Raw genomic sequence first — 21,537 nt, forward strand, 5'->3', positions numbered from 1 at the left:
GGCCTGCCTCTTGGGATGTCCTTCCTTCATCACCGGCGGACTCGTGCACGACGTCTCTCTTTGTACCTTGCATCGAAGTCATGAGTGCCGCGCTCCCTTCATTCTCTCTATCTACCTCTACCTCTCTCCCTCTCTCTCCTCGGATCGCCAACCTAGTTCGCATTACCGTCTGCATTCTGCCTGGCCCTGTTATTTCTCATGGATAGTCTAGCGATTGAGCTGAGCGGGTTGATTGAGCTTCCTGAGTTGTGTCTTTTGGCGTTAGTTGCTGCAATGTTTTCGCGGCCACGGTCCGGGGTCGCCTCCACTCATTGGGCCCCCATTGAAAGAGCGGATGTATCTGGATTACTTGGTTGTGTTTTGAATGGCTTTGCTGGAGTCCGTCTGATTTCAACTGAAGATGAGTTACAACTTGCAAAGAGGTCTAGTGTGATCGAATAGGAAATATATATTGACTTCTAAGAGAGCCGCCCGGTGTGTAGATGATGGCTAGTAGTATGACTAGTAGAATCAATATTCCACTCTTATTCCTACATTTCCCTCAATAGACCCATTGTTCAAGACCAACTCAATGCGATCCATCACATCCAGTGAATGGCTGTCATTAATTGAGAGAATTATTGAAGCCGTGACATCGAAGATGATGTCCGGATCGGGTTAGCGCCGGATGACTGGCGTTGCCCCGCATTCGCGGCCTGAGGCGCCCGCTTCCTTTTTTTCTCCAACGCCGAGCGGGCGCGGATCCTGCCAAAAAGTTCCGTATCTCATCTTCACTCAACTTCCTCATTCAATCAATCATCCTCTTCCTTTTCCTTTCCTTCCTACAACTCTTCCTCTCCCTCCACCTCCGGACGAGCTACTCTCTACATATTCCTCCGGCTCGTTCTCACTCCGACATTACCTCAACGCTCTTGAATTCCGTCCTCTCCACCGCACCCACACACTAATCATCCACATCCGCTCATCATGCCTCCGAAAGGTGCTCCCCGACGAGGAGCACCGGCCGGCGCAGCCAGCCGCGCCAATGCATCTACAACCGCCTCCGCGAGTCCCGCGCCCAGCGCCACCACCGCCGGCGATTCTCAGACTCCCACGCCCGGCCCATCAGCCTCCGGCCGAGCCCCCGTCCAGCGCCTTCAATCGCTCAAGAAACGCACACCTTCCGGCAGCATCGGACCGGCCGCGAAACCTCCCGGCGCGCCCGCTGCGCCTGGCGAACCCGCCAAGCCCACACTCAAATACAAGCCGCGCGCCGTCGGGCGTCGCAGCAAGGAGGAGAGAGAAGCCATTGAGAAACTCGAAGCAGAGCGGCACCGCGAGCGACTGAAGGAGGCAGCGGCGATCCAGCGCGGCCGGGACCAGGGCGGCCCTGGTGGTCGCGGTGGGTTTGGGCGCGGGCGTGGCGGACCTATGGGGTCTGCGGGGGGACCATTGGGGTCGGGGATGTCTGGGCGACGCGGTAGAGGAGGTCGGTTTGGACAGGACTCGAGACATTCATCCATGTCGAGACGCAGTCGGTCGGTCATTGACTTGGGTAATACGGCTGCGGGGGCCACTCGGGATTACTCGTCGGATGAGAGTGATGGGGAGGTGCGCATTAGTATTGACCAGATTAATTTGGATAGCGATGAGGAGGATCAGGAGCAGATGATGGTCAATAGCAAGAAGGGGAAGGCGGCGGTCAAGTATGCCGATGCGGAGAAGGGGTTGCGGCCTATTCGGGTTGAGAGACATGAGCATGAGGAGCGCGTGGTCAGTGTCAATATGGAGTCTAGCTCGAGCAAGTCGGCGGAGCTGAGGGAGAAGGCTAAGGCGCAGACGAAGGAGGACGATGGCGCGCTCTTTGTGCAGCAGAATGATGATGACGATGCTGCAGCTACTACGGAGGGAGAGCCGAAAGTCAAGTCTGAGCCTACGGATGATGATGATCAGGTCATGACAGATGTTCCACATGCGGAGGAGCCAGCTACGACGGACGATGGACTGCTGCCGGTGCAGAAGGTCAAGGTGCGCAGGAAAATCACACCCCCGTCCAACGAGGCGACGCCCCAGCCCGAATCGGAGATCCCTGCTCCCGTGAAGGACCCGAAGAGTTTACTACGCACGAAGGAGGATATCGAAGAGTACGAGCGACACGAGCAGGACCTGGAGATTGTCAAGGACCTCTTCCAGAAGGAGCCCGAGCCTGAGAAATCGGAGACCACCACCCCGGCGGAGGGCGAGGCCCCTACTATGGTCGCCAATGACCAGGACAAGGAGAAGGACAGTACAACGGAGGACAAGGACAAGGACAAGGAGCAGGAGGAAGAGGAGGCCAACAAGGACAAGTTGGCGGGGCAGCTGTTCCTGATGCAATTCCCACCGATGACGCCGAACCTGGTGGTACCGGGCAACAGCGAGAATCCCGTGGATGAAGCTACAGCGCCGATGGCGGGGCAGAGCGCACCGGAGGCCAGTGGGTCGGAGCAGACAGGCGTCAAGCGCGAGGATGGCGTCGAGATCCTCGAGGGTGGGGATGATGCCACGGCAACAGGGACGTCGTCCAAGATTGTCACTGCAGCCGACTGGGGCCTCAGCGCCGGGCGCGTCGGCAAGCTGAACGTCCATGCATCAGGTCGGGTGACGATGGACTGGGGAGGCATCAGCTTCGAGTTGGATCGCGCAACGGCCGTGGACTTTCTGCAGGAAGCGTTGATCGTGTCTACCCCGCCCAACGCGGCGGACGAGGAATTTCCGGATGATGAGAAGAAGGTGTGGGCGATGGGACAGCTGAGTGGGAAGTTCACGGTGACACCGGACTGGGGGAAGATGTTGTAAGCCTGTAACTGTGAGAGTATCTATCCCACTCTAGATGGGGCAGTTGTTGTGATGGCCTTGTTTATTTGGGAGGCAGGAAGGGCGATTTACGTCATGCGGGATGGCTGGGGGACAGCCGATCGGATGTTTTGTTCCATAGCGATAAAGATAGAACTGTCACAAAACCCAAGTTCATCAATCAGATGCCACAAATGGTGCATGTATTTATCCACATGGATGGCTGTGAGAGGGGACGACGTAAGAAAGGAATGCCAGCCATGCCACGCCACAGCCATTGTGTGGTGTTGATGTTGATGTTGATTGATTGATTGACTTCTGGGATTGTCGTGGGGAGAGAGAGAGCATGATGATCGGGACTATAATTAGTACACGGACCACCCGAGGAGTGAGGCAGACACTGTATGTACTAAGTAGGAGTATACTGCGTAATAAAGTGTTAGATACAGAGGATATGATGATCGATAGACTTTAATGAAGTATGACATCCCGTGTGATTACTGGTTGAGTGTTTTGCACATCTTCATTAACCAAGCTTAAGCTCGTCATTTTCAGGGCCGGTGAGCAACAAGCAAATTAATGTCTCACTCAAATCGAAGGAAGATAGCCTGATACTGGGAAATAATACTGTTTATTACTAACGTAGTTTTTCTAATCTGCCCTATACAGTATTGAGTATACACTATCATCCCGTCCTCCAATCACCCAAGAGCGGGAAATGAACCTCGCCCTCGCGTGGAGTATACCCTTTCCCTGATTGGCTCACCCTGGCCAGACCCTCTCCCGATCAGGCAAAAGCTGATGCCGATGGTTACAGGGATTGTCCCTGGTTCCACCGCTGCCCTTCCCTGACAAGCTTCTGTAAGTGGCACGAGACATCCTTTCAACTGACGCTAGTCCCAGCCCGTGCTGACACGGCAGGATACAGCCAATCAACTGAGCCAGATAGCGGGCCACTGCAGGCTGGGCAAACCCCACTAGCTACTTATTGGGGGCCACTTGGGTAAAGTGGGGCTTTGTCCCAGAAGAGGAGGTCGGCGCAAAAAACGCTAAAGACGAATTAAATTTCCACTAATTTGGCAAAGGCCAGGGTCAGGGCGGCCCCCGTTCCAGTGTTGTTGGCCTGTCAGCGTCTGGGCCGTTTCGCCTTTTTTCCCCCTTCTTCTTCTTTTCTTCTGCTGCTTTCCCCGTCCGCGTCCCTTTTTATTGTTGCAACACTCTGTCGCTTGTACTTTATTTAATATTTATATCGTGCCTGTGGTTGTTGGAGACGGTCGTTGCTTGTGGTTGTTGCTTGTACTTTTATTTACACATACACTGTCGTTGCCGTTGACCTGCTCTCCTGTATTGTTCGTTACAGGTTTCAGGAGATACACACCAGCCAGTCGTTTCTTCTGCGCTCTCTCGCTCTTCGCATCTGTCGCGCTCCCCGTTTCAGATCTCGACTCAGCTTACTACCCTCTCGACTTGTGACTTGTGGGACTTGGGACTCTTCCGTTGTTGCTATTGTTGGTATTGTTGAAGTTGTGGATTATATCTTCCTGGCACGAGTTTTTCTCGCTCTCATCCCAGCACGTTCGGGAATCCCGCAGCGCAGCCAGCCTTGCTTGCATTGTTTCCCTCCGCACCGACCTTTCTCGTCGCATTCTCTCGCATATCCACCTCCATACCACACCACACATATATTCACAATGAAGGCCTCCACGATCCTCCTCTGTCTCGCTCCGACGATAGCCCTCGCCGTCGAGGCCGATCTTCAGAAACCTCCCGCGGTCTCTCCCACGCCGTCCCTCCCCAATGCCAACCCGCCCGCCCCGTTGCCTGAGATTCCGACGCCGTCGAACGCAGAGAACACTGCGAGGTTATGGGAGGTTCGCACGCTGCAAGAAATTGAAGATAATACCGATGCGACACGGGTGCAGGATCAACTGCCCGAACCAGCAAGCGGGAGAATCGGCCTGGCCGCATCGTCGACAGGGGAAACCAAGGCGTTGCGCGCACGGAGTGAAGGCACACTCGGACAAACACCATGGATTGGCATGGCCATTGGATTGACCTGTACGGCATTGGCAGCAGTAATGCTGGGGTGATCCATGCCATACTTTCCGATCGATCTACTATTCATGCTGCACCAACTTGCATTCGGAGTTATATTATAATTCTCTTTTCACGACAGTCTTTGGCGACTCGGTTCGGTCGCTCTCTGCTACGAGCGTTGCTTGCATTTGCATTGCACACTGCCATTGGGAAGGTGGCCGTGCTGCAGATTATACTTTATTCGCTTATACCTTATTCGCTTATACCTTATTCGCTTCTTTACTTCGCAAGAAGCTAAGTATGCTTCTTGTGAAGTATTCTTTTTGTTTCTTTTGACCTTTGCATTCATACCCCCATGTATAGACCGGGTCTTTACCTTTTACCACTTCTACTGACGCTTCTTGTACGTGTACATGATACCTTGTTTTGTGGCCACTGAGGCCATTGTTTATTGATGATGTATTTACTACTACCTACTTCTACTACTACAACTTACTATTTTACCGATCATGAATCTGAGAATTCTATTCATTCACTACTGATGGAGATCCGGGCTTTGTCTCGCCGATCCGGGTAGTACGAGATGCGACCAATAATTATCCTGCGCCGACAAGACAAAGAACACGAGCTGCAGATGCTGTCCTCTGATGATTCTTTATCTCCAGTGAATGGTCCCTCCTATCCCCTCTTACTCAACTGCAGAGTATGGTTTCCACTTCCACGGACTAGATCTGCGTCCACCACAACTCAAGAGTCCAACTTCAACTCTGACTCCATACACAACCAACTACATCTCCAGCAGTACGTCCTTCGTCCACACAAACACATACTACCTACCTACCTACCTCCTATCCGATTAACCCATCTCTCCAAAACAGACCACCAAAATGACCACAACCACCACCATCTCCCCCACAAAACCATCCACTACTACTACAACACAGTCCCCTACTATAAATGATAACAATGATCCACACAACATCCCCCCTTACACACCCATGACCTCCCTCCCCCACGAACTCGGCATCCTCTTCGGCTTCCTAGCCGCTTGTTTCGTCGTGATGGGAGTATATGTTATTTTCTGGAGAGGTACGCTTATCCCCCCCTTTCTTCCTCCTCTTTAAGATATAACTTGGGAATAAAAACGCATCTAATATCTGGTGGGGTAATATGATAGCCGCCGAATTCCGCGAAGAACGCGCCCAGAAACTTCGACGGCAGATGCTTCTTACCAGAGGGATTCATCATGGGAGGGGTGGAATTGGGGAGAAATTTAATCATCAACAACATACACATGTTCGAGATATGGGTATGGGTATGGGGTTACATCAGAGGAATATTACGCCGGAAAATTCTGCTTCTTCGGCTATGTATAAGGAGAATGAGATCGGGGTGGCGTTGACTACTGGGTTGGATCTGGATGTGGGTGTATCTGATGTGCATGGGGATGGGGTTGCAGTTGGAGTTGGGTCGCCGAGGTTGGGGCCTGTGATGTCGACTTCTTCGACTCCTGGGATTGGGAGTGGGAGGGATATTCCTGTTGGAGGGATTAATATGGGGAGTAGGATGAATGTTCGTCAGGGTCAAGGCGGTGGTGGTGGTGGTACGGTGAGGGATGAGATGGAGTATGGGGTTGAGATGGATGTATTGGGGTTTTTGCAACGGAGGTGATAGTCAATCTGTTGATTTATCAATCAAGTGCTTGGTTGATCAGTCATTTCATGTCTATTTACCTACCTACCTACCTACTGCTAGCTATCTATCCAGCTTCATTTGTCTTCCACAGCATAAGTAAACTGCTGCTACCTGCTACTGCTAAGCTACGCGCTTCGCAGCTAGCTAGCTACTTCCCCATCGCAACAAACAACCTATCTCCAATATCCCCCAATCCCGGCACAATCATCCCCCTCTCATCACACCTCTCATCCACTGCTCCCGTCCACAGCTCCACGCCCTCAGGCCAAGTGCCCGCCGCGCGAGACACCCCGGCCTCCGAACCCAGCACACTCAACATGACGACTCTCTGCACACCCCACTCCCGAAGTAACTGGATCGCTGCTTCAGCAGTAGCACCCGTTGCAATCACCGGGTCCAGTAGAATAGCTGTAGCCGCGGCGGCGGTGTTAGTGCTGGAACTGTCGGGCTGGAAGGGGAGGTTGTTATAGTATTCGACGGGTTGGAGGGTGAGACGTTCACGGAAGAGACCGAGGTGATAGATTGGGACGGAGGTGGGGAGGAGGTTGTTCATTGCTATCCACCAATTCAGCATTAGCTTTCGTGTGTACTTTTGGGCAGAAAGACTGTAATTGGTTGGGTTGCTGGGATGGGGAATCAATAGTACCCTCTATCATGCCCAACCCGGAGCGGAGAATAGGCACCAAAGCGATGTCCGAGGGATCAATGTCGTGAGTGACGTATTCGGTGCCGAGTGGGGTGGTGTCCTATCCAGATAAGTTAATAAACACATACTCTACTATCGATTGATAATTGATTGACTGAAAAATAGATGACTGACAATGCCCGCTTTCTTCACCTTCCATCCTGCTGCAAATGCTTCCACGGCCAAGATAGTCGCTATCTCGTGCACCAGACTGCGGGTCTCGCGGGTCGAGGTGGATGCGGACCGGAGCTGTGATAGCTTGGCTTGGAGGAGGGGATGGGAAGAGACGTGAACGTTGGAAGGGAGGGCCATGATTGAGGTAACTAGTCTAACTAACTAGTTTGGAGAGATAGTGAGTGATAAGGTGAGGGGAGAGGGAAGAAAGAATCAGGAACTGGAGAACTAAGGAACTTAAGGAACTACTTGTAGGAATCAGGAACGGAGAGGGGTAAGCAGCAAGTCACCTGCTCCGGTCCAGTGATCTCCCAAATTCCAGTCTCTGCGACTTCCATGGATTTCATTCCACTTCATCGCATTTCAGTTCCAGTTTCCTTCCAGTTAACTTCATTCCCCGCGATGGTCGGCCTCTCCTTTCTTGCCTGATAAGCACCCGCGAACCAGATCCCCCACTGATCCACCGTGCTATCTGACCCACTCTTACTCCGTACTACTGTTGGAGTTCGATGTCTCCAGCGATCCAGCAAGTTTAATCAACTCTTACAAGACTCTAACTCGGACCCCGCCAACAAATTATATTTTCTGCGCAAATTACTATGGTACAGAGAACTACTGATAAATCTCAAGCGAAAGCATGTGCAATTAAACCAATCGAAACAACAATGCCAAGAATCAACAAGAACAAATTCAGAGCGGAGAACATCAACGGCGGGGACACATAAACACATCACTATATCAAACGATTTAACGCACATACATTAAGCGGTCACGAACAAAGTAATAGATCAAAAAGGTCGGAACGAATGACTTGAAGCAGAAGAATGTATATAACGGACAAAGGTATCAAGAATGGCCAAGGGTAAACCCTGTGGCAATTGACCAAACACGCTGATGCGCACATGTAGAACGGACGGCACTAATGATTAGGGCGTAGAAGAGCGTATAAGAAGAAGGCAAGGAGGAAATTAAAAAAAAAAAAAAAAAAAACAACAACTCCACCGAGTGCTAGGACGAACACACAGGACCAGCCGGGTGTCGAGATGTTGCCTTGGGAAAACAACCCACAAAAACAAGAAAATGACCACACCGGACTCCCGTGAGCTCTTGCGAAACCATAACGCAATGAAAGACGTCGCACGAAAACAATTGCAAGAAAGCATGTAACTGTGAGCCAGGGAACGCCAGCAAGCAGCATGATGCGGCAGTCCAGATCATTCCCTCTGCCGCCACTTGCTCGTCGTTCCCGACCCAATCCGAGATTCCACCCGCGACCCAATTTAACTGAAAAGACCAATGCCCGCGTAAGGAATGAATAAAAACGAGAATAAAGAAGAATTTCGTCGGCCACGTAGACGACCATAGTCAGTCTACTGGTCGAGTAGAGATGAATGTTGATCGCACTGCTAGTATGCGGTGCCAACGCTGGCAAGCGTCTTCGTCGGCATGGGGTGAATAGGTTGGTCCTTGGCAACGCGCAACGAATCTTCGTAGCCGATCAAGGCCTGGGAATGAAGTTTGAATGACTCGCCCATGAGCTTCGTAATTCTATTGCAAGTTAGCATCCGATAATCATAGCATGAGCATAGTATGAGATCAACTTACCCCCAAACTACCACGCCGTCTAGGATGTTACCCCATACACGGGCCACGGTGGAGCTGAGTTTTCCAAAAGCGTCGACGGCGTCATCATCAAACAAATTCCGCACCTTATTGTAGATGGCCATCTCAGCCTCCGATGCGGGCTCTTCGTCATGTTCCAGGCGATAGAGCCAGAGACTGAGGATGACCATCAAGTCCAAGCCGCAGAGAGGATGCTCGACACTCCAGTTCGTGGCAGATGTCTTGGCCACCCAGTTGATGCCCTGAACAGCGGCGATCTCAATGCACTCAAAGCACGACTGGATAACCTTGTTCATCTCCTGAGACCGCTTGACTTTCTCGCGAGCGACAGTCATCGCAGCAGCGACCTCGTAGGAAGAGTGGTAGCGTAGAGCCTCCTGGATTGACTTGAGATCCACTTCCAAGCGAGCGCGGGTGTTGCGGTAGACGGCCATCGAGTTGAAGATCAAGGGGTGGCCCTTTTGAGGGGTGCTGAGAGGCACCACAATCGTTTCCGGTTCGCACACTTCAAGCGAACTCTCCCACGTCTCCAGCGCCAAGCGGAGCTTGTATTCGGTCACCACGTCCTGGAGGGCCTCGAAGCTCCTCTTGTGGTTCCAAACTTGCAGGAAGAGCGCGTTGATCAGCACGCGAGTGGCGAAAGCGCTGTAGCGCGTCTGCTCGCCCTGGAAAAGGCAGTCGTGCGCTTCACGAACAGTAAGCGGTGTGGAGGAGGCCAAGCTGCGGCGCCACGCCTCATCGTCCGTCACATCCAAGTTCCACATGGATTCCGAGGAAGGAAGCTCCAAGTTGTCAAATTCGTCAAAGCTCATAGCTGGGGTGTGGTTGAAAGTCAGCGTGAGCATGCCGAAGAAGATGTAAACGGCGTAGTACGTCCGGCGGCACGACTCGTCCTCGATCCACTCCTCGCGGGTCGGCTGAGCACCCTCGCGCGCTTCAGTCCGAAGCTTCAGTTGATAGCGGTTTCCGGCAACCATCTACATTGATCAGCAGCCATCCCAATAGTACGATAGGGGAACAAATGAAGGGGGGGGAATGCTCTTACATTGGCCAGAAGACTCTTGATGGAGCAAGTCCACTCAAGGCCCTTGGGATCACCGCTCCAGCTCTCAAAGATCATGTTCAGCAGGGTACTTTGCATGGCCCAGAGAGGGCACTTGCGAGAGTCAAAGTTGTCCTTGTGTTGCAAAAACTGGTTGACCAGCATCTTAGAACCCACGTGAAGCATGAATGCATGCTGCCGCTCGAAGGTGTACAGAGCACCAATAGAAAGGACCGCAAGGAGCAATGGCGGTGAAGTGGCGGTCGGCTTGAAGGACTCTTGGTGCAAAAACGGCAGGTGAGGGTGGTATAGATTGAAGTACGTTGAGAGGTACTTGTTGAGAGATGCGGTCGGGGGAAGCTGGAAGGTCTCGGGAAGCACATTGAGAGCATCCACATTGTGCAGCCGTTCGACGACCATGTTTCGCTCGATCTCGTTGGCAATCTGCGGGGCCTTGGGCAGTGTCAGGGCTTGGCTAGGTCCGGGAGACCGGCGGTAGTTGACTGGACTGACGGGACCGGTCATCGAGGGATACGGCGACAGCGCATTCGGCGTCGAGTTTCCAGACATCGGCAGCGAGTTCACCAGGGAGTGCAGCGAGGGAGCAAGCGCGTCACCCACAGCGCTGTGTCGGTCCATCACCGACGGCAGTGTATGCGATTCCGAGCCACTGTCCTGAGACACGAAGGGAGATCCCATCGGGTGCTTGGTGTCCGCAGGGGAAACCAGGGTGTCCCAAGGCATCTGCGGCAAGGTCGCGTTGCCCGACATGTACGACACAGGAGGCTCTAGTAAAGAACCGCGTCCAGGGGAAAAGGAGCGATCCGATTCAGCACGTTCATTGGCTTGACCAGTAGCGGCGGCTGCGGCCTTATGTTGGAAATCTGTCATCAACATGGCTGCAGTTTCAAGATCAACCATACCATCACTGCTGGCCTCTATTTGTTCGAGAGTAGCAGGATCAATTGTGATGGAGGGCTTCGACGGGCCGGGTGCCGGGGAAGTCTTTTGGACACCCGCGCCACCACGTCGCCGGCCCTCGGAAACTAGCGGTATCCCACCGTCCTTTGCGTGAACGGTACGGTCATGACGAAGGAGTAAATCACGGCGCACGAAAGTACTCCGGCACTTCAGACACTTGAACGGCCTCTCCTTGGTATCTATAGAGCAACGAAAGATTAGTATCGTGCCTTGACAAATCTAAACGACGCGAAAGACAGCCGTAGCACACAGTCACTGGCCCGCACGAACGGTGTACGCCTAGCCCCGCGCACACAGGAACAGCCGACCATATAGAAAGGGAAAAGAAATCCACTCTACTTACGCGAACGTTCGTGTCTGCTGCGATGTTCGCTTCTGCTAAAGGCGCGATTACAAAATTGGCACTTGTATTTCTTCTCTGGGGCTGATGTCTTCTTGGCTGGCGAGTTGGTCGCCTGGGGAGGTGCAGCGGGAGCCATTGCTGAGGATGCTGCAGCGAAGATACAACGACGGCCGACTTCTATTAGAACAGCGACAAGATCGACGACTGCGCTATCGTCCCTTTTGTGATTTCACACCGGTTCTGTAGGCGGGTAGACGACAGGAATTCGGTTTGGTGTCTGATCATTCCTTGCGTGGGGGAATACTGGAGGGCAGGGTTGGAATTGGAAGAAGGGAGGGGGGTCCAGCCACAGGCGGACTAGGAGGGGAGAATAGTGTGATAGCGGGTGGTTATTGTAGTAGTTGTTGAAGTGGTGGTGGTGATGATAATGGTGGTGTGGTGGAGGCAGTCTTTAATAAGAAGCCGGGAGGGGAAGTACCAAAGGATGGGAAAGGCAGAACGGGGAAAAGACAAAACCAGAGGGAAGAAAAGGAAAAGCAAAAGAAAAAAAGGAAGAGAGCAAGATGTTGAATGCTGACCCAGGAAAGAAGAGGAGAGAGAAAGAGGAAGAGAGGGGGAAGAAGGAAGGAGGAAGGCGTTTGAAAGAAGAGAGAAGAGGAGGAGGAGGAAAGGGAAGAGAGAGAGAAAAAGAATAGGTAAGAGGAGGAGGGGGGATGTTGAATGGATGAGGAGAAAGTAGTTTGTGAGTCGCGGGAGAGAGTCTGGGAAAAAAAGGCCTGGTCGAAAGGAAGGGAGCGAGGGGGGGGGGAAGACCGACAGAGAGGGAAAAGTTGGTGTGGGTGTGGGCAAGAAGTCGCGCCAGGACGTGGGCACAAGCCGATGGGCGATTCGGGGCGATCGCTGGATCGCGACAGTGAGGCGGTCGTGTCCAGCGGCGGTGTTGGCGATTTGGGCGACGAGCGGCGCAGCGAACAACAAGTTGAACCAGTTGAACCGGTTGAACAAGGAAGTCACTGGTAAGTGGGAGGCGGGAAAGAGGGGCTCCCTCGGCGGGACTGACGGAGGGGGAAAACAAGCGAACAGGCCAGTCCCCGGATTCGCCCACGCACTGGGGCCCATAATGCCACTATCGTCCATTCCCCGTCGGCCAATTGTCTTGCGACTGGCCCATTCTGACTAACGGCGTGCCCGGGCTAAACGGAACCTGGTTAGGACACGTCCACCTTTCCCTTCGGTGACCCATATTTCGAAAAAAGAGACAAGAAAAGTTAGGGAAAATAAGCAAACATGAAAAGGGAAAAAAGAAAAATAGAAAAGAAAATGAAAATGAAAATGAAAATTGGATACAAAAATGGATCTCACTGGAAAATGATGAATAAACAGAAAACAAAATTAAATAAAAGAAATAAAAAGTCATACAAACTACGGAGTACATACGTCTACTACTAAGACCGACTCAAGAACAGACAACAAAACAAAGCAGCAACCCAGCCCACCGCAGCCCACATGGACGACCGTACAGTACTAGTAGTAGACTTCCAACCCGTCAACCCGGTTCAGCCGGGGGGTCCTCCTTCGACTGGCTGAAATCGACCGTTTGTTAGAGGTCTTGGGTTGATGTGAGGGAGAATCTTATCCACTCTCCATTTTCCATTTTGCACCCACTAGATACTACTATTACTGAAAAAAGGCAAAAAAAAAAAAAAAAAAGGAAAATGAAAAAAATGTGAGAAGAAATAATAATAATAATAATAATAAAATAAAAAAGAGACACAATGATCTCAATATCCGAGAAAATAATCCGAGCAGAAAAAAAAGAAAATTTACTCTTCATATGCACAACATTGGGCAGCATCCTACATGTTTCCCCTGGTGAGTTATCGAGAGTCATGATGTGATCTGGACAGATTTGAATCATGATTATCATGATGATGAGTGTTGTTGGTTGGTTAGCGGCAAAGTACACCGTAGGTTCGTTGTGTATACAGAGTACTCCGTACATCCCCTCTCTTACACAACGCGCACAGTCGATATTCTCATGATCAAATACCCCCCTGCTAGGGTTAACCCACTCGGATAATGCTCCTATCCCTGTTTGGTGATGGCGCCCCTCGCTCACCTTTCAGCGGTCGAGTGCAGGACCCTAAAAGGCTAGAAGGATAATAATGGGCCAGCAGAGCTTCTACGGTGTCTTCCGGCGACCTGCCTTAACTGACCACACAAATCCCATCCCGAAGGGCAGGCTCGACTTTGATTCTCTCCCACTTCGCATCGAATCATCGATATTATTTCATAGTGGGGTTTGGCGTGGAATGAGGACTCCATACGGTATGGTATGTAACTTTGTTCGGTGGGTACAAGTGGTAGCTCGATGGGTACAATTGCAGTGAGGGAGGACACTGGACAAGACTTCAGGTTGTCTTAGTAACCTCGAGGCGGACATGACTAGCACCGGGGAACTGAATGAGGTTCGGATTACCTGCTGTGCGGAGGAGATAATTCTCAATCGCAGCGGGTGCAAGTAAGATGAGATGAGATGACCAGCCAAATGGTATCCTATATCCCTATCGCCCATCCCTATGTGACAGCGCAGAAATCGCAAACTTGGTACAGTCGGCTGCGGGGCCGTCCAAGAGACAGGTAGATACTTGTCATTGACCATTGTCAGTAGACAAAGGTCAGGGCACAGCATTTAGACTACAATTCCAGTCGACGTATCTTGGTCATTGCATGCAAATGGTCCACAGTAATTAGAGAGAGAGGGTGCTCGATAGATGAGAAGGAGAAGGGGGTTAAAGGGAAACGGCTCGAAGAGGTTAGACTGGGTTTGCAGGTTGAATTGAGAATCCATCGCAGACACGCGCTCTCCCTCATAATCTCATTCTCTCTTAGTAGTTAGTCTCTTAGTTCTCTCTGGAGTCTCACAAACTCCCGTCCAGCCAACAGATTTAGTGCTGCACCTCCCCCTCCGTCCCCTCTTTCGAAACTCTACAAAATAATTAATTATATTTATTTTTTCCTTTTTCTGTTTCGCCCCTCGTCAGCCCCCCCTTGCCCCTCCGGCAGGGATCCAGCAAACCGTCAAAATGCCACGGAGTCGCACCGCCAACCTGATTCGTGTATGGGCTCCCTTCATTTCCACCACGGAATCTCTTCAGCAGCCAAATCCAGTGGACAATTCGTCCAAAACCAGGCTCCCATTCCTCACGCTGATCGTACCTACGTACTCCATCTCATCCTTCAATAATCCGCATATCTATCAACCATCATCATCCCCTTTTTGACTTTCTTCTAGATCATCTCATGTTACCCTATTTGTACTCCGTATGCTTTCCTGCTTTTTTATTCCCCTCCGACTCCTCTGTTTCCCGCCACCCACACATCCTTACCCCTCTATCCCCTCCTTCGTCTCCCCTCTTTTTTCCCTCCTTTTCCAGTCTAACCCTTCCTTCACCCCTCTTTGGTCATTCGGTTATCCCTACTTAATGTCGTAGATAATCCACTAGTGATTTGATAATCGCCCACCACCGCCGCAAGGCTGGTCATGACTTCATTTCCATGCGATCCAATTTGTGTGGGCGTGGGATTGCCCGTCTAACTCCGACTAAAAACTAGCCCCGGTGGATCTTCAAATCGAGCGCTGCCGTTGTTCCAGACCCCTCTCTCTCCGTTCTCCTTCTTCCGTCCGTCACAATGACGAGTGTTGAATGATTTTCGCTGGAGTTTTCCGATGTCTACAAAGTACAAATATAGAATGGTTCGCGAAGTGCACTCGCGAACCCCAGAGCTTCGCGCGGCATCACGAATCTAATCCTTGACGTTGCCAAGTCAGTTGCAAGCCAGATAGATATAGGACGGGGAAGAGATGAATCGTGCTTGGCTGGTAAAAAGCCACCCGTCATCACGCAGCAATAGGAGAATATTGCTGACGATGTGATGTCTCTCAGTTTGACAGATCATCGCCCAGTCTATCGGTAGCCTAAAGAACACACGCCAACATCCCTAAAAATTTCTGGCAAGCCTCTTGGGCCTTCATTGGCCGTCCCCTGGACTAAATAGGTAAACAAAGAAAAATAAGAAAAATAAGAAAAAAGGAAAAAGAACTATTCTCCATCACAAAAGCTAATCGTGCGATGCACTGCGAACGCCAGAATGACCTTTGGTTGGAGTTGGGTGAAGGTGGTGGTCAGAGGTTCAAACATGGCGCGCATGGTTTGCCTCCCACTTCAGCTCAGGGTCAGCTGCTCTCCAGCGGCCGCCAACACGACAGCCAGCGTCAGCAGGTGGATGGAAATCAAGGGTCAGAAACAACAACCCTCCGTAGGGCGATGGATGATGATGCTTTTTCGGTTCCAATTCTTCTTGCTCGCTTGCCAAACTCCGTTTTCCCCTCCTTTCCCCCCCACCTTCAACTTTAGTACTTTGGAAGCAATCCAGTGGATTCTACCACCGAGGATGTGGGCGGGCTACATCAGTCATCAGGTGTGCTTGTTTGTGGGACACAAAACATTACTACAAGTTACTCCATCCTAGGCGCTAAATGGATAATGCAAAAGCTTGAGACAGCAGACACAATCATGTTCTGGAGCGATCCAGCTGGGACCTTGGGAAATGGGAAGATGCAAGACTGCATCATCTCCCAAACACTATTGTTTCTGTTTTTGGCAGTTTGGCATCCAAGCCGGAGATGCATCAACCTAACACCCACTACCTAGTCCCAACTGCATAAGTGGCATGGGGAATCCGGCCCTTCGACAGAGAGAGTTAGTCTGAAGCCAGAGTTACCCTAGGGCAGGTTTACTTGTGGCTGCCTGCAAGCCCGCAGTCGCGCCTAACCAGCCTCACTCGGAGACGCGCCCTCGTTCCGCGTTGCTGTCGAATAAGTAAACGATCCACCTTGAGGGGGGGGAGGGGAATGATTACATACGTAAGTAGACAGGAAACTAACTAGTTAGCTATCTATCTACGCAGTGCAAGTACCGAGTACAACTGTGTCGCGGTCAGATGACGCTGGGCGATAGTTCCGGGCCTGTCCTTGGCCCCTTGGTTCGACGCACCACAGGCAGCCCGATTGATTGGCTTTGCCCATCCTAGGCTTGGTTTGTGGGAATGATGCGGGAAGGTATCGTGACCATACGGAGTGCATTATGAAGTAGAACAGTCTCAGATACTTCTGTTTCATCCTCAACCACAGAAATGACAATACCTATGTATGTTCAACCTCGATCTCAAAAAAGACATCACCATCATCATCATCACCACCACCACGAAGGTTTCCGTAAAATCCCGGAACGCGAGTGGGGCATCAGTGGGTGGACCTCCCAAGGAAAACCCCCACCAGACACGGTTAGTTACTAGGGAAACACACATGATCATGAGGGGAGCACAAAAGTACCCCAGGAGGATCGCATACTCTGTACATCCGATAGTTAGTTAGTTAGTTGGTTATCCAGAACAATGAATCAGTTTAATTTATCTTTCCACCGCCACAACGGAGGGGTGCTTTGGCACTCACTGCCTGCGGATCATCCTGGGCGCATTATTGTCTGGATTTACCGAGGAGCGCCCTTCCATTATCCCCCTAAGATCAATCTGGTCACGATCGCTATCCACCAAAAATGCATGTCACTCCTACAGAAAGAACTGGGACTCTCTAACCTGTTATCATGCTCACCATCGATTGCGATAAGCCAGAGAGTCGCCGCCGCTTTCATCATTCCATGAGACTTAGACAGCCCTAGAGGCATCAGCGATTCTGAGTCTCCACCCAGAGGGATCCGTCCAGATGCAGGCCCCAGAATCCTAATCAGCATTAGTGCCTGAGCAAACCCATTCTTACGTACTCCCCGTTCACCGCTTTCCATCTGCCAGGAGCTCGGCCTGCAGGAATAAAGCGGTGAGCCGGGGAGCTTACGCTTTTGAGAAGGTCGGGAAAGGATGGACAGCAGAATGCTCAAATCCAGACACTCGGCCTGCTCTCACACGTCCAGCCGCCCGAATTTTGACCTCCTCGGCTTGGAGGTCGAACCTCGCCCCCCGGCAAATTGCATTCATTCACCATCACTTATTGGGGAGCTTGATCCACTTTCCGAACCATGCAGCGGTCCGACCCAGTCAACGCCTCAGCTTGTCCTGTATCTCATGGAAGGATGTTATGAGCTTGCAGGTTCAGGAACGACGCGAGATACACTGATGACTACCTAGCCAGTTGGTCGAGAGGAGTGTCACTAACTTTGGGAACAGAAGTCGCTTGGGGTTTCATCTATCAGGCAATATCGAGCACCTGCGTACGGACCATGCATCGATTTCCTAGACCGGCGCACGGGGTCAAGAGAGGGGGGCAATAGTGCAAAACTCCCGTACATACCGATCCTTCCATTCATGATCGATCATTTCCGATCCAGGCTCGCTTTTCTCCGGCGGGAGCGTGTCCTCCATACCTGTGGTGATTCGGTGGGTTGGGAGTCCAAGTCTCTTGGATATCATTCATTCGAATTTACATGCGGTTTAGAGAACAAAAAAAAAGGGGCTGAACCTCAAAAACCAGTCTCGAAAAGCGAAGAAAGCTCTTCTAGCTTTCCGATTTGGCTCCTTTGCCCTGCAGCTACCCGTCCTATTACCTCCTTTGCACCAAAAATGCAGTCGATCAGCTTTCGTCGCGAAGGGTCGATCGCCGGATTCCAACAACCATAGCTAATGAATCTTCAATTGAATTCCCACAGGGCGTCTATGATCCAGTCAGGCGCGTCCAACTCCACCAGGTACCGTTGCAGGAAATCAGGAACCTCTTCCCCGAAACCCCGGCCCTTACACTAGCAAGCGTCGGCAGCCATCCCAGGCTAGGAAATGGGAAGGAAGGGCAAGAAAAAAAGTCTACTTATCTCGGCTGGCGCTCATCGTCCCGACAACTTTGGGACCTTTGGCGGTTTGCATCGACCCTGGTCGGCGGCGCCCGTGATCCGTCCATCCGTCACGTAATTAGGCAGTAGTGCCTCCGTACTAAGTGCCCCTCCATCTCCGAACGGTCTGGAATATCCTGGGCGAGCATCCCTGGAGTCGGTGAAGGATGTCAACCATCACCGTCTTGGTGCCGTTGGGGATTGATCTTGATCCCCGTGGAAGGATTCCTTGACCGCTTCTAGATACTATCAGGTTGGGCATCGCTTTTCTACACATGGCATTGAAGATATGGTCTGCTGTCATGAGAGGTCCCACAGCTTTATGGATGAGCAACAAGCAGAAGACACGGGTCCAAGACAGAAGAAAAGAAAACGAAAAAAATTGAAAGAGCACTTGGTGACTCTCGATAACGAAAGTGACCCACCTAGTGATGAACCCGCTCTTCCAGCTGATAAGCTGCTCCATCTGTGTGGGCAAGTCTCCGGAATTCCGTCTGACAAGTTTTCCATCTATTTTTTTCTTTTCTTTTTTTCTTCACTTTTTCTATTCTTCCCCTCCACTGCAGTGCTCCGCTTTTCTTTTCCTGGTTTGTGCGTTGTGCGATGCCCTCCCCTAACCCTAGACCTAAGTTCAGCAGTTCCACTGACATCGGCAGTTACTTTAGCCTGGTGGCGATGACTGCGAGGGATCCACGAGACACGGTAGTCTCGTTTCGCGTCGCGTCATATCAACAAGACATGTACGGAGTAAACACCGTACTCTGTAGACGTCTGTAGTCGGCTTTATCGTCGATGGGATCTTGATATCGTAGACTATAATGGAAACATGTAGTGCATGCAATCAGCTACAACCATGGAAAGCTATCTGTCAGTCGGGGTTCGTGGCCGAGATATCGGCTGGTTCCATGGTTCGCTCCCGTCGGTTCCTGATGATGTATACAGATGTACCGAACACGCGGGATCATGCTCGAGGTTCGGAAGTGTATGACTGTATAGAGTAAATTGTGAAGCTGTAGGTACTGTATATCTACTCTATAAAGTTTGGTTATGCGATGGGGTGGACTGTCGTAGTACTCTGTATAACCATTGCACTCCTGGGGTTCAGATATATATTGCGGGAGCGAGTCCGCCTATGAAACATGATAAATCATATACTATCACTACTCCTCCGTAGAGGTTACTCCATATTCATCATGCTAATCATACTTCATTCAAGTTTGAGTCAGTAGTACTAGACTGCTATAAAAAGTATTCCTTTCGTCCAACAGTATACATACTACTACTAGACGCCCAAAGAGTTCGTTATCACCCTGCGATAAATGATTGAACCATATCAACCCGCTCCCTAGATATCACAGTCAGTAGTACCTAGTATTAGTTACTATCTATCAGCCATTCACGAGCAAAGCAAGCCAAATAGGACCGCCTAGCAAGCAAACCAGAGAACCCGAATCCAGAACCAAGTCAAAGAAACCGCTTCCCGGACCTAACCTAGAGTTCATAATGATAATAGCACGAGTCTAGAACACCACTAACTGAACCAATCAATTGACCTGAAATACTCAACAGGCAATTGCCATTGTATATACCTACACAAACTACACAATTACGGAGTACACACAACCAGGTTCTCCCCTACAAAAACAAAACAAACCCGAATACGAAGTACCTGCTACGTAGAATGGAAGAAAAGTCTAGAAGGCCTCTCCCCAAGAACTTAGTCCGATAAAAATAACACCATGTCCCACTCACCAGAGAAGAAGGAAAAGGAAGAAGAAAAAGAATAATAAAAAAAATGGAAAGAACCCGCCATCGAATCCATCGAATCCATCGAAAACTCTTCTCGAAGCCCCGTGTGGCCACTATCATAAGTCACACCATCATCAATCGGATCCGGTTCATCCAACCGGATGTTTAGGAATGAAGGAAAACAGTGGTTCTTGAAATCCTACTAACTATCTAACTGACTACGGAGTAGATGGGCTAGGTGAATGCAAGAAAAAGGGGGAAATGGGAAAATGGGGTGAACTAAACTTTCAAGCTGAGACTGACTAGTACGTGGACAGATAGGTGAGCTTGGATTGGTCGAGGAATGTGCGCGGAACGGGATGGGTGGTTGGATGATCAGCTATCTAACTTTTTCTATCTTTCTTTCTTCTTTTTTCCATTCAACTATCTATCTATCTATGTAGCATATAGGGAGAAAAAGTAATTATGGAGGAGTGGCGCCATTGATCTCCGAGGGATTGGTTCGATTTATCTAGCATGCTTTATTCGATTCAATTCAAGTGTGGGTGGGCGGGATATAGTTGACGTTGGGACTTGGATCTGGACCTCGACTTGGAAGTTGAATGGTGGGTATCGGAGTGCCCGGGTATAGTCAGACTTGGGAGATTAATAACTTGTTTGTACTACGTAACTAACTATCTAACTATGAGAAAAGGTTGCCGGAACTTGGGTTCCTGCTTTCTTCTGGTGTGCACTGCTCTGCTATGCTCATCTCCGTGTACTCCGTAGTTCCAACTAGTGTCGGGCTCGGGATCTAGGCAGGGATGAATATGTTTCATTCTAGATTACTTTGCTGACCACAATTATTATTCTGAGTGTGTGTGAAGTATCCCTTGATAGAGGGGCATGGCAATCATATGCTGAAAGTAGTGTCTGTCTGCCTTAGTAGTGAATTGACAGTATGCAGTGCTTTGAGGGGGATCATCCCCCCTGGACAGAATGAACCCCCTGGATCAGTGGATATAGTAGTCCCCTTGCTGATTACCCCTCGTGATGATCAGAGGAGTCAATATATTGTTGTTAGACATTCAATGTAATTGAGAAGCAAGGTATAAGACAATGCCATTAGTTAGATTGATGTTTGTTTTAAGCTTAATAGCTGTTGTTGTGCAGGTGGTGTATACTTGGGCTGTGCTTGAGGGGTGTTGTATTAGTACATATGCTTCAATTCTTATTCTACTTTATACTACTTTCTTAACTGATTGTAAAGCATAGTTTAACGCTAACTATTATCAAAGTCGAGTCATGCAGTTGCTCGTGTATGTCTGTGTCTACCGAATACTGCCCATGACTACTACATATGCATATGTATACTCAGCCTACAACTGCCCCATATCCTCACCACATTCACGAACAATCCATATAAAACATATCAGCTCACACAGTAATCCCTAACACGAGCGGAACAGAGCCCTCATCTCGTATACATACACGCCCTCATCCCACCATCTCTCCG

General features: G+C 50.5%; 9 protein-coding genes across 9 annotated transcripts; 6 read left to right on the forward strand and 3 right to left on the reverse strand.

The window, feature by feature from the left end:
- The first annotated feature begins 674 nt into the window (after positions 1 to 674).
- Positions 675 to 3,234, forward strand: ASPBRDRAFT_48429 (putative DNA-directed RNA polymerase III RPC4). The gene has a single exon (XM_067626089.1). The coding sequence runs from the start codon at positions 967 to 969 to the stop codon at positions 2,815 to 2,817; it is 1,851 nt and encodes a 616-aa protein (XP_067474155.1). The 5' UTR covers positions 675 to 966; the 3' UTR covers positions 2,818 to 3,234.
- A 1,271-nt stretch (positions 3,235 to 4,505) lies between these two features.
- Positions 4,506 to 4,904, forward strand: ASPBRDRAFT_34654 (uncharacterized protein; the record flags this gene model as incomplete). Its single annotated transcript, XM_067623260.1, has 1 exon — positions 4,506 to 4,904. One exon carries the CDS (start codon positions 4,506 to 4,508, stop codon positions 4,902 to 4,904), a length of 399 nt encoding a protein of 132 aa, XP_067474156.1.
- An 834-nt stretch (positions 4,905 to 5,738) lies between these two features.
- On the forward strand, positions 5,739 to 6,522 carry ASPBRDRAFT_59340 (uncharacterized protein; the record flags this gene model as incomplete). Its single annotated transcript, XM_067628038.1, has 2 exons — positions 5,739 to 5,940; positions 6,029 to 6,522. 2 exons carry the CDS (start codon positions 5,739 to 5,741, stop codon positions 6,520 to 6,522), a joined length of 696 nt encoding a protein of 231 aa, XP_067474157.1.
- A 172-nt stretch (positions 6,523 to 6,694) lies between these two features.
- On the reverse strand, positions 6,695 to 7,543 carry ASPBRDRAFT_34656 (uracil phosphoribosyltransferase; the record flags this gene model as incomplete). The annotated part of the gene is made up of 3 exons (XM_067623261.1): positions 6,695 to 7,101; positions 7,193 to 7,292; positions 7,367 to 7,543. The coding sequence occupies 3 exons, from the start codon at positions 7,541 to 7,543 to the stop codon at positions 6,695 to 6,697; spliced, it is 684 nt and encodes a 227-aa protein (XP_067474158.1).
- A 701-nt stretch (positions 7,544 to 8,244) lies between these two features.
- Positions 8,245 to 8,958, reverse strand: ASPBRDRAFT_356177 (uncharacterized protein). The gene has a single exon (XM_067623370.1). It carries the CDS (start codon positions 8,766 to 8,768, stop codon positions 8,325 to 8,327), a length of 444 nt encoding a protein of 147 aa, XP_067474159.1. The 5' UTR covers positions 8,769 to 8,958; the 3' UTR covers positions 8,245 to 8,324.
- Positions 8,718 to 11,640, reverse strand: ASPBRDRAFT_356200 (C2H2-type zinc finger protein). Its single transcript, XM_067623371.1, has 4 exons — positions 11,395 to 11,640; positions 10,074 to 11,230; positions 9,011 to 10,005; positions 8,718 to 8,953 (listed from the first exon to the last, which is right to left on the reverse strand). Exons 1-4 carry the CDS (start codon positions 11,528 to 11,530, stop codon positions 8,812 to 8,814), a joined length of 2,430 nt encoding a protein of 809 aa, XP_067474160.1. The 5' UTR covers positions 11,531 to 11,640; the 3' UTR covers positions 8,718 to 8,811.
- Positions 11,641 to 16,529: 4,889 nt separating this feature from the next.
- On the forward strand, positions 16,530 to 16,779 carry ASPBRDRAFT_48440 (uncharacterized protein). Its single transcript, XM_067626090.1, has one exon. The coding sequence runs from the start codon at positions 16,591 to 16,593 to the stop codon at positions 16,750 to 16,752; it is 162 nt and encodes a 53-aa protein (XP_067474161.1). The 5' UTR covers positions 16,530 to 16,590; the 3' UTR covers positions 16,753 to 16,779.
- A 454-nt stretch (positions 16,780 to 17,233) lies between these two features.
- Positions 17,234 to 17,686, forward strand: ASPBRDRAFT_356067 (uncharacterized protein). The gene has a single exon (XM_067623368.1). The coding sequence runs from the start codon at positions 17,332 to 17,334 to the stop codon at positions 17,596 to 17,598; it is 267 nt and encodes an 88-aa protein (XP_067474162.1). The 5' UTR covers positions 17,234 to 17,331; the 3' UTR covers positions 17,599 to 17,686.
- Positions 17,687 to 18,568: 882 nt separating this feature from the next.
- ASPBRDRAFT_136880 (uncharacterized protein) lies at positions 18,569 to 19,281 on the forward strand (the record flags this gene model as incomplete). The annotated part of the gene is given in 3 exon segments (XM_067618844.1): positions 18,569 to 18,643; positions 18,655 to 18,761; positions 19,155 to 19,281. 3 exon segments carry the CDS (start codon positions 18,569 to 18,571, stop codon positions 19,279 to 19,281), a joined length of 309 nt encoding a protein of 102 aa, XP_067474163.1.
- Between the last annotated feature and the right edge of the window lie 2,256 nt (positions 19,282 to 21,537).

The sequence above is a fragment of the Aspergillus brasiliensis genome, assembly GCF_001889945.1.
Source record: "Aspergillus brasiliensis CBS 101740 unplaced genomic scaffold ASPBRscaffold_18, whole genome shotgun sequence".
NCBI classification, from domain to species: domain Eukaryota; kingdom Fungi; phylum Ascomycota; class Eurotiomycetes; order Eurotiales; family Aspergillaceae; genus Aspergillus; species Aspergillus brasiliensis.

Coding starts and splice junctions, on each gene's coding strand:
- ASPBRDRAFT_356067 (XM_067623368.1), top strand. CDS start 17,332: ATGGACAGCAGAATGCTCAAATCCAGACACTCGGCCTGCTCTCACACG.
- ASPBRDRAFT_356200 (XM_067623371.1), bottom strand. CDS start 11,530: ATGGCTCCCGCTGCACCTCCCCAGGCGACCAACTCGCCAGCCAAGAAG. Junction 11,231..11,394: donor CAGCAGACACGAACGTTCGC/GTAAGTAGAGTG, acceptor GTTGCTCTATAG/ATACCAAGGAGAGGCCGTTC. Junction 10,006..10,073: donor TCAAGAGTCTTCTGGCCAAT/GTAAGAGCATTC, acceptor TGATCAATGTAG/ATGGTTGCCGGAAACCGCTA.
- ASPBRDRAFT_356177 (XM_067623370.1), bottom strand. CDS start 8,768: ATGGTCGTCTACGTGGCCGACGAAATTCTTCTTTATTCTCGTTTTTAT.
- ASPBRDRAFT_48429 (XM_067626089.1), top strand. CDS start 967: ATGCCTCCGAAAGGTGCTCCCCGACGAGGAGCACCGGCCGGCGCAGCC.
- ASPBRDRAFT_48440 (XM_067626090.1), top strand. CDS start 16,591: ATGACAATACCTATGTATGTTCAACCTCGATCTCAAAAAAGACATCAC.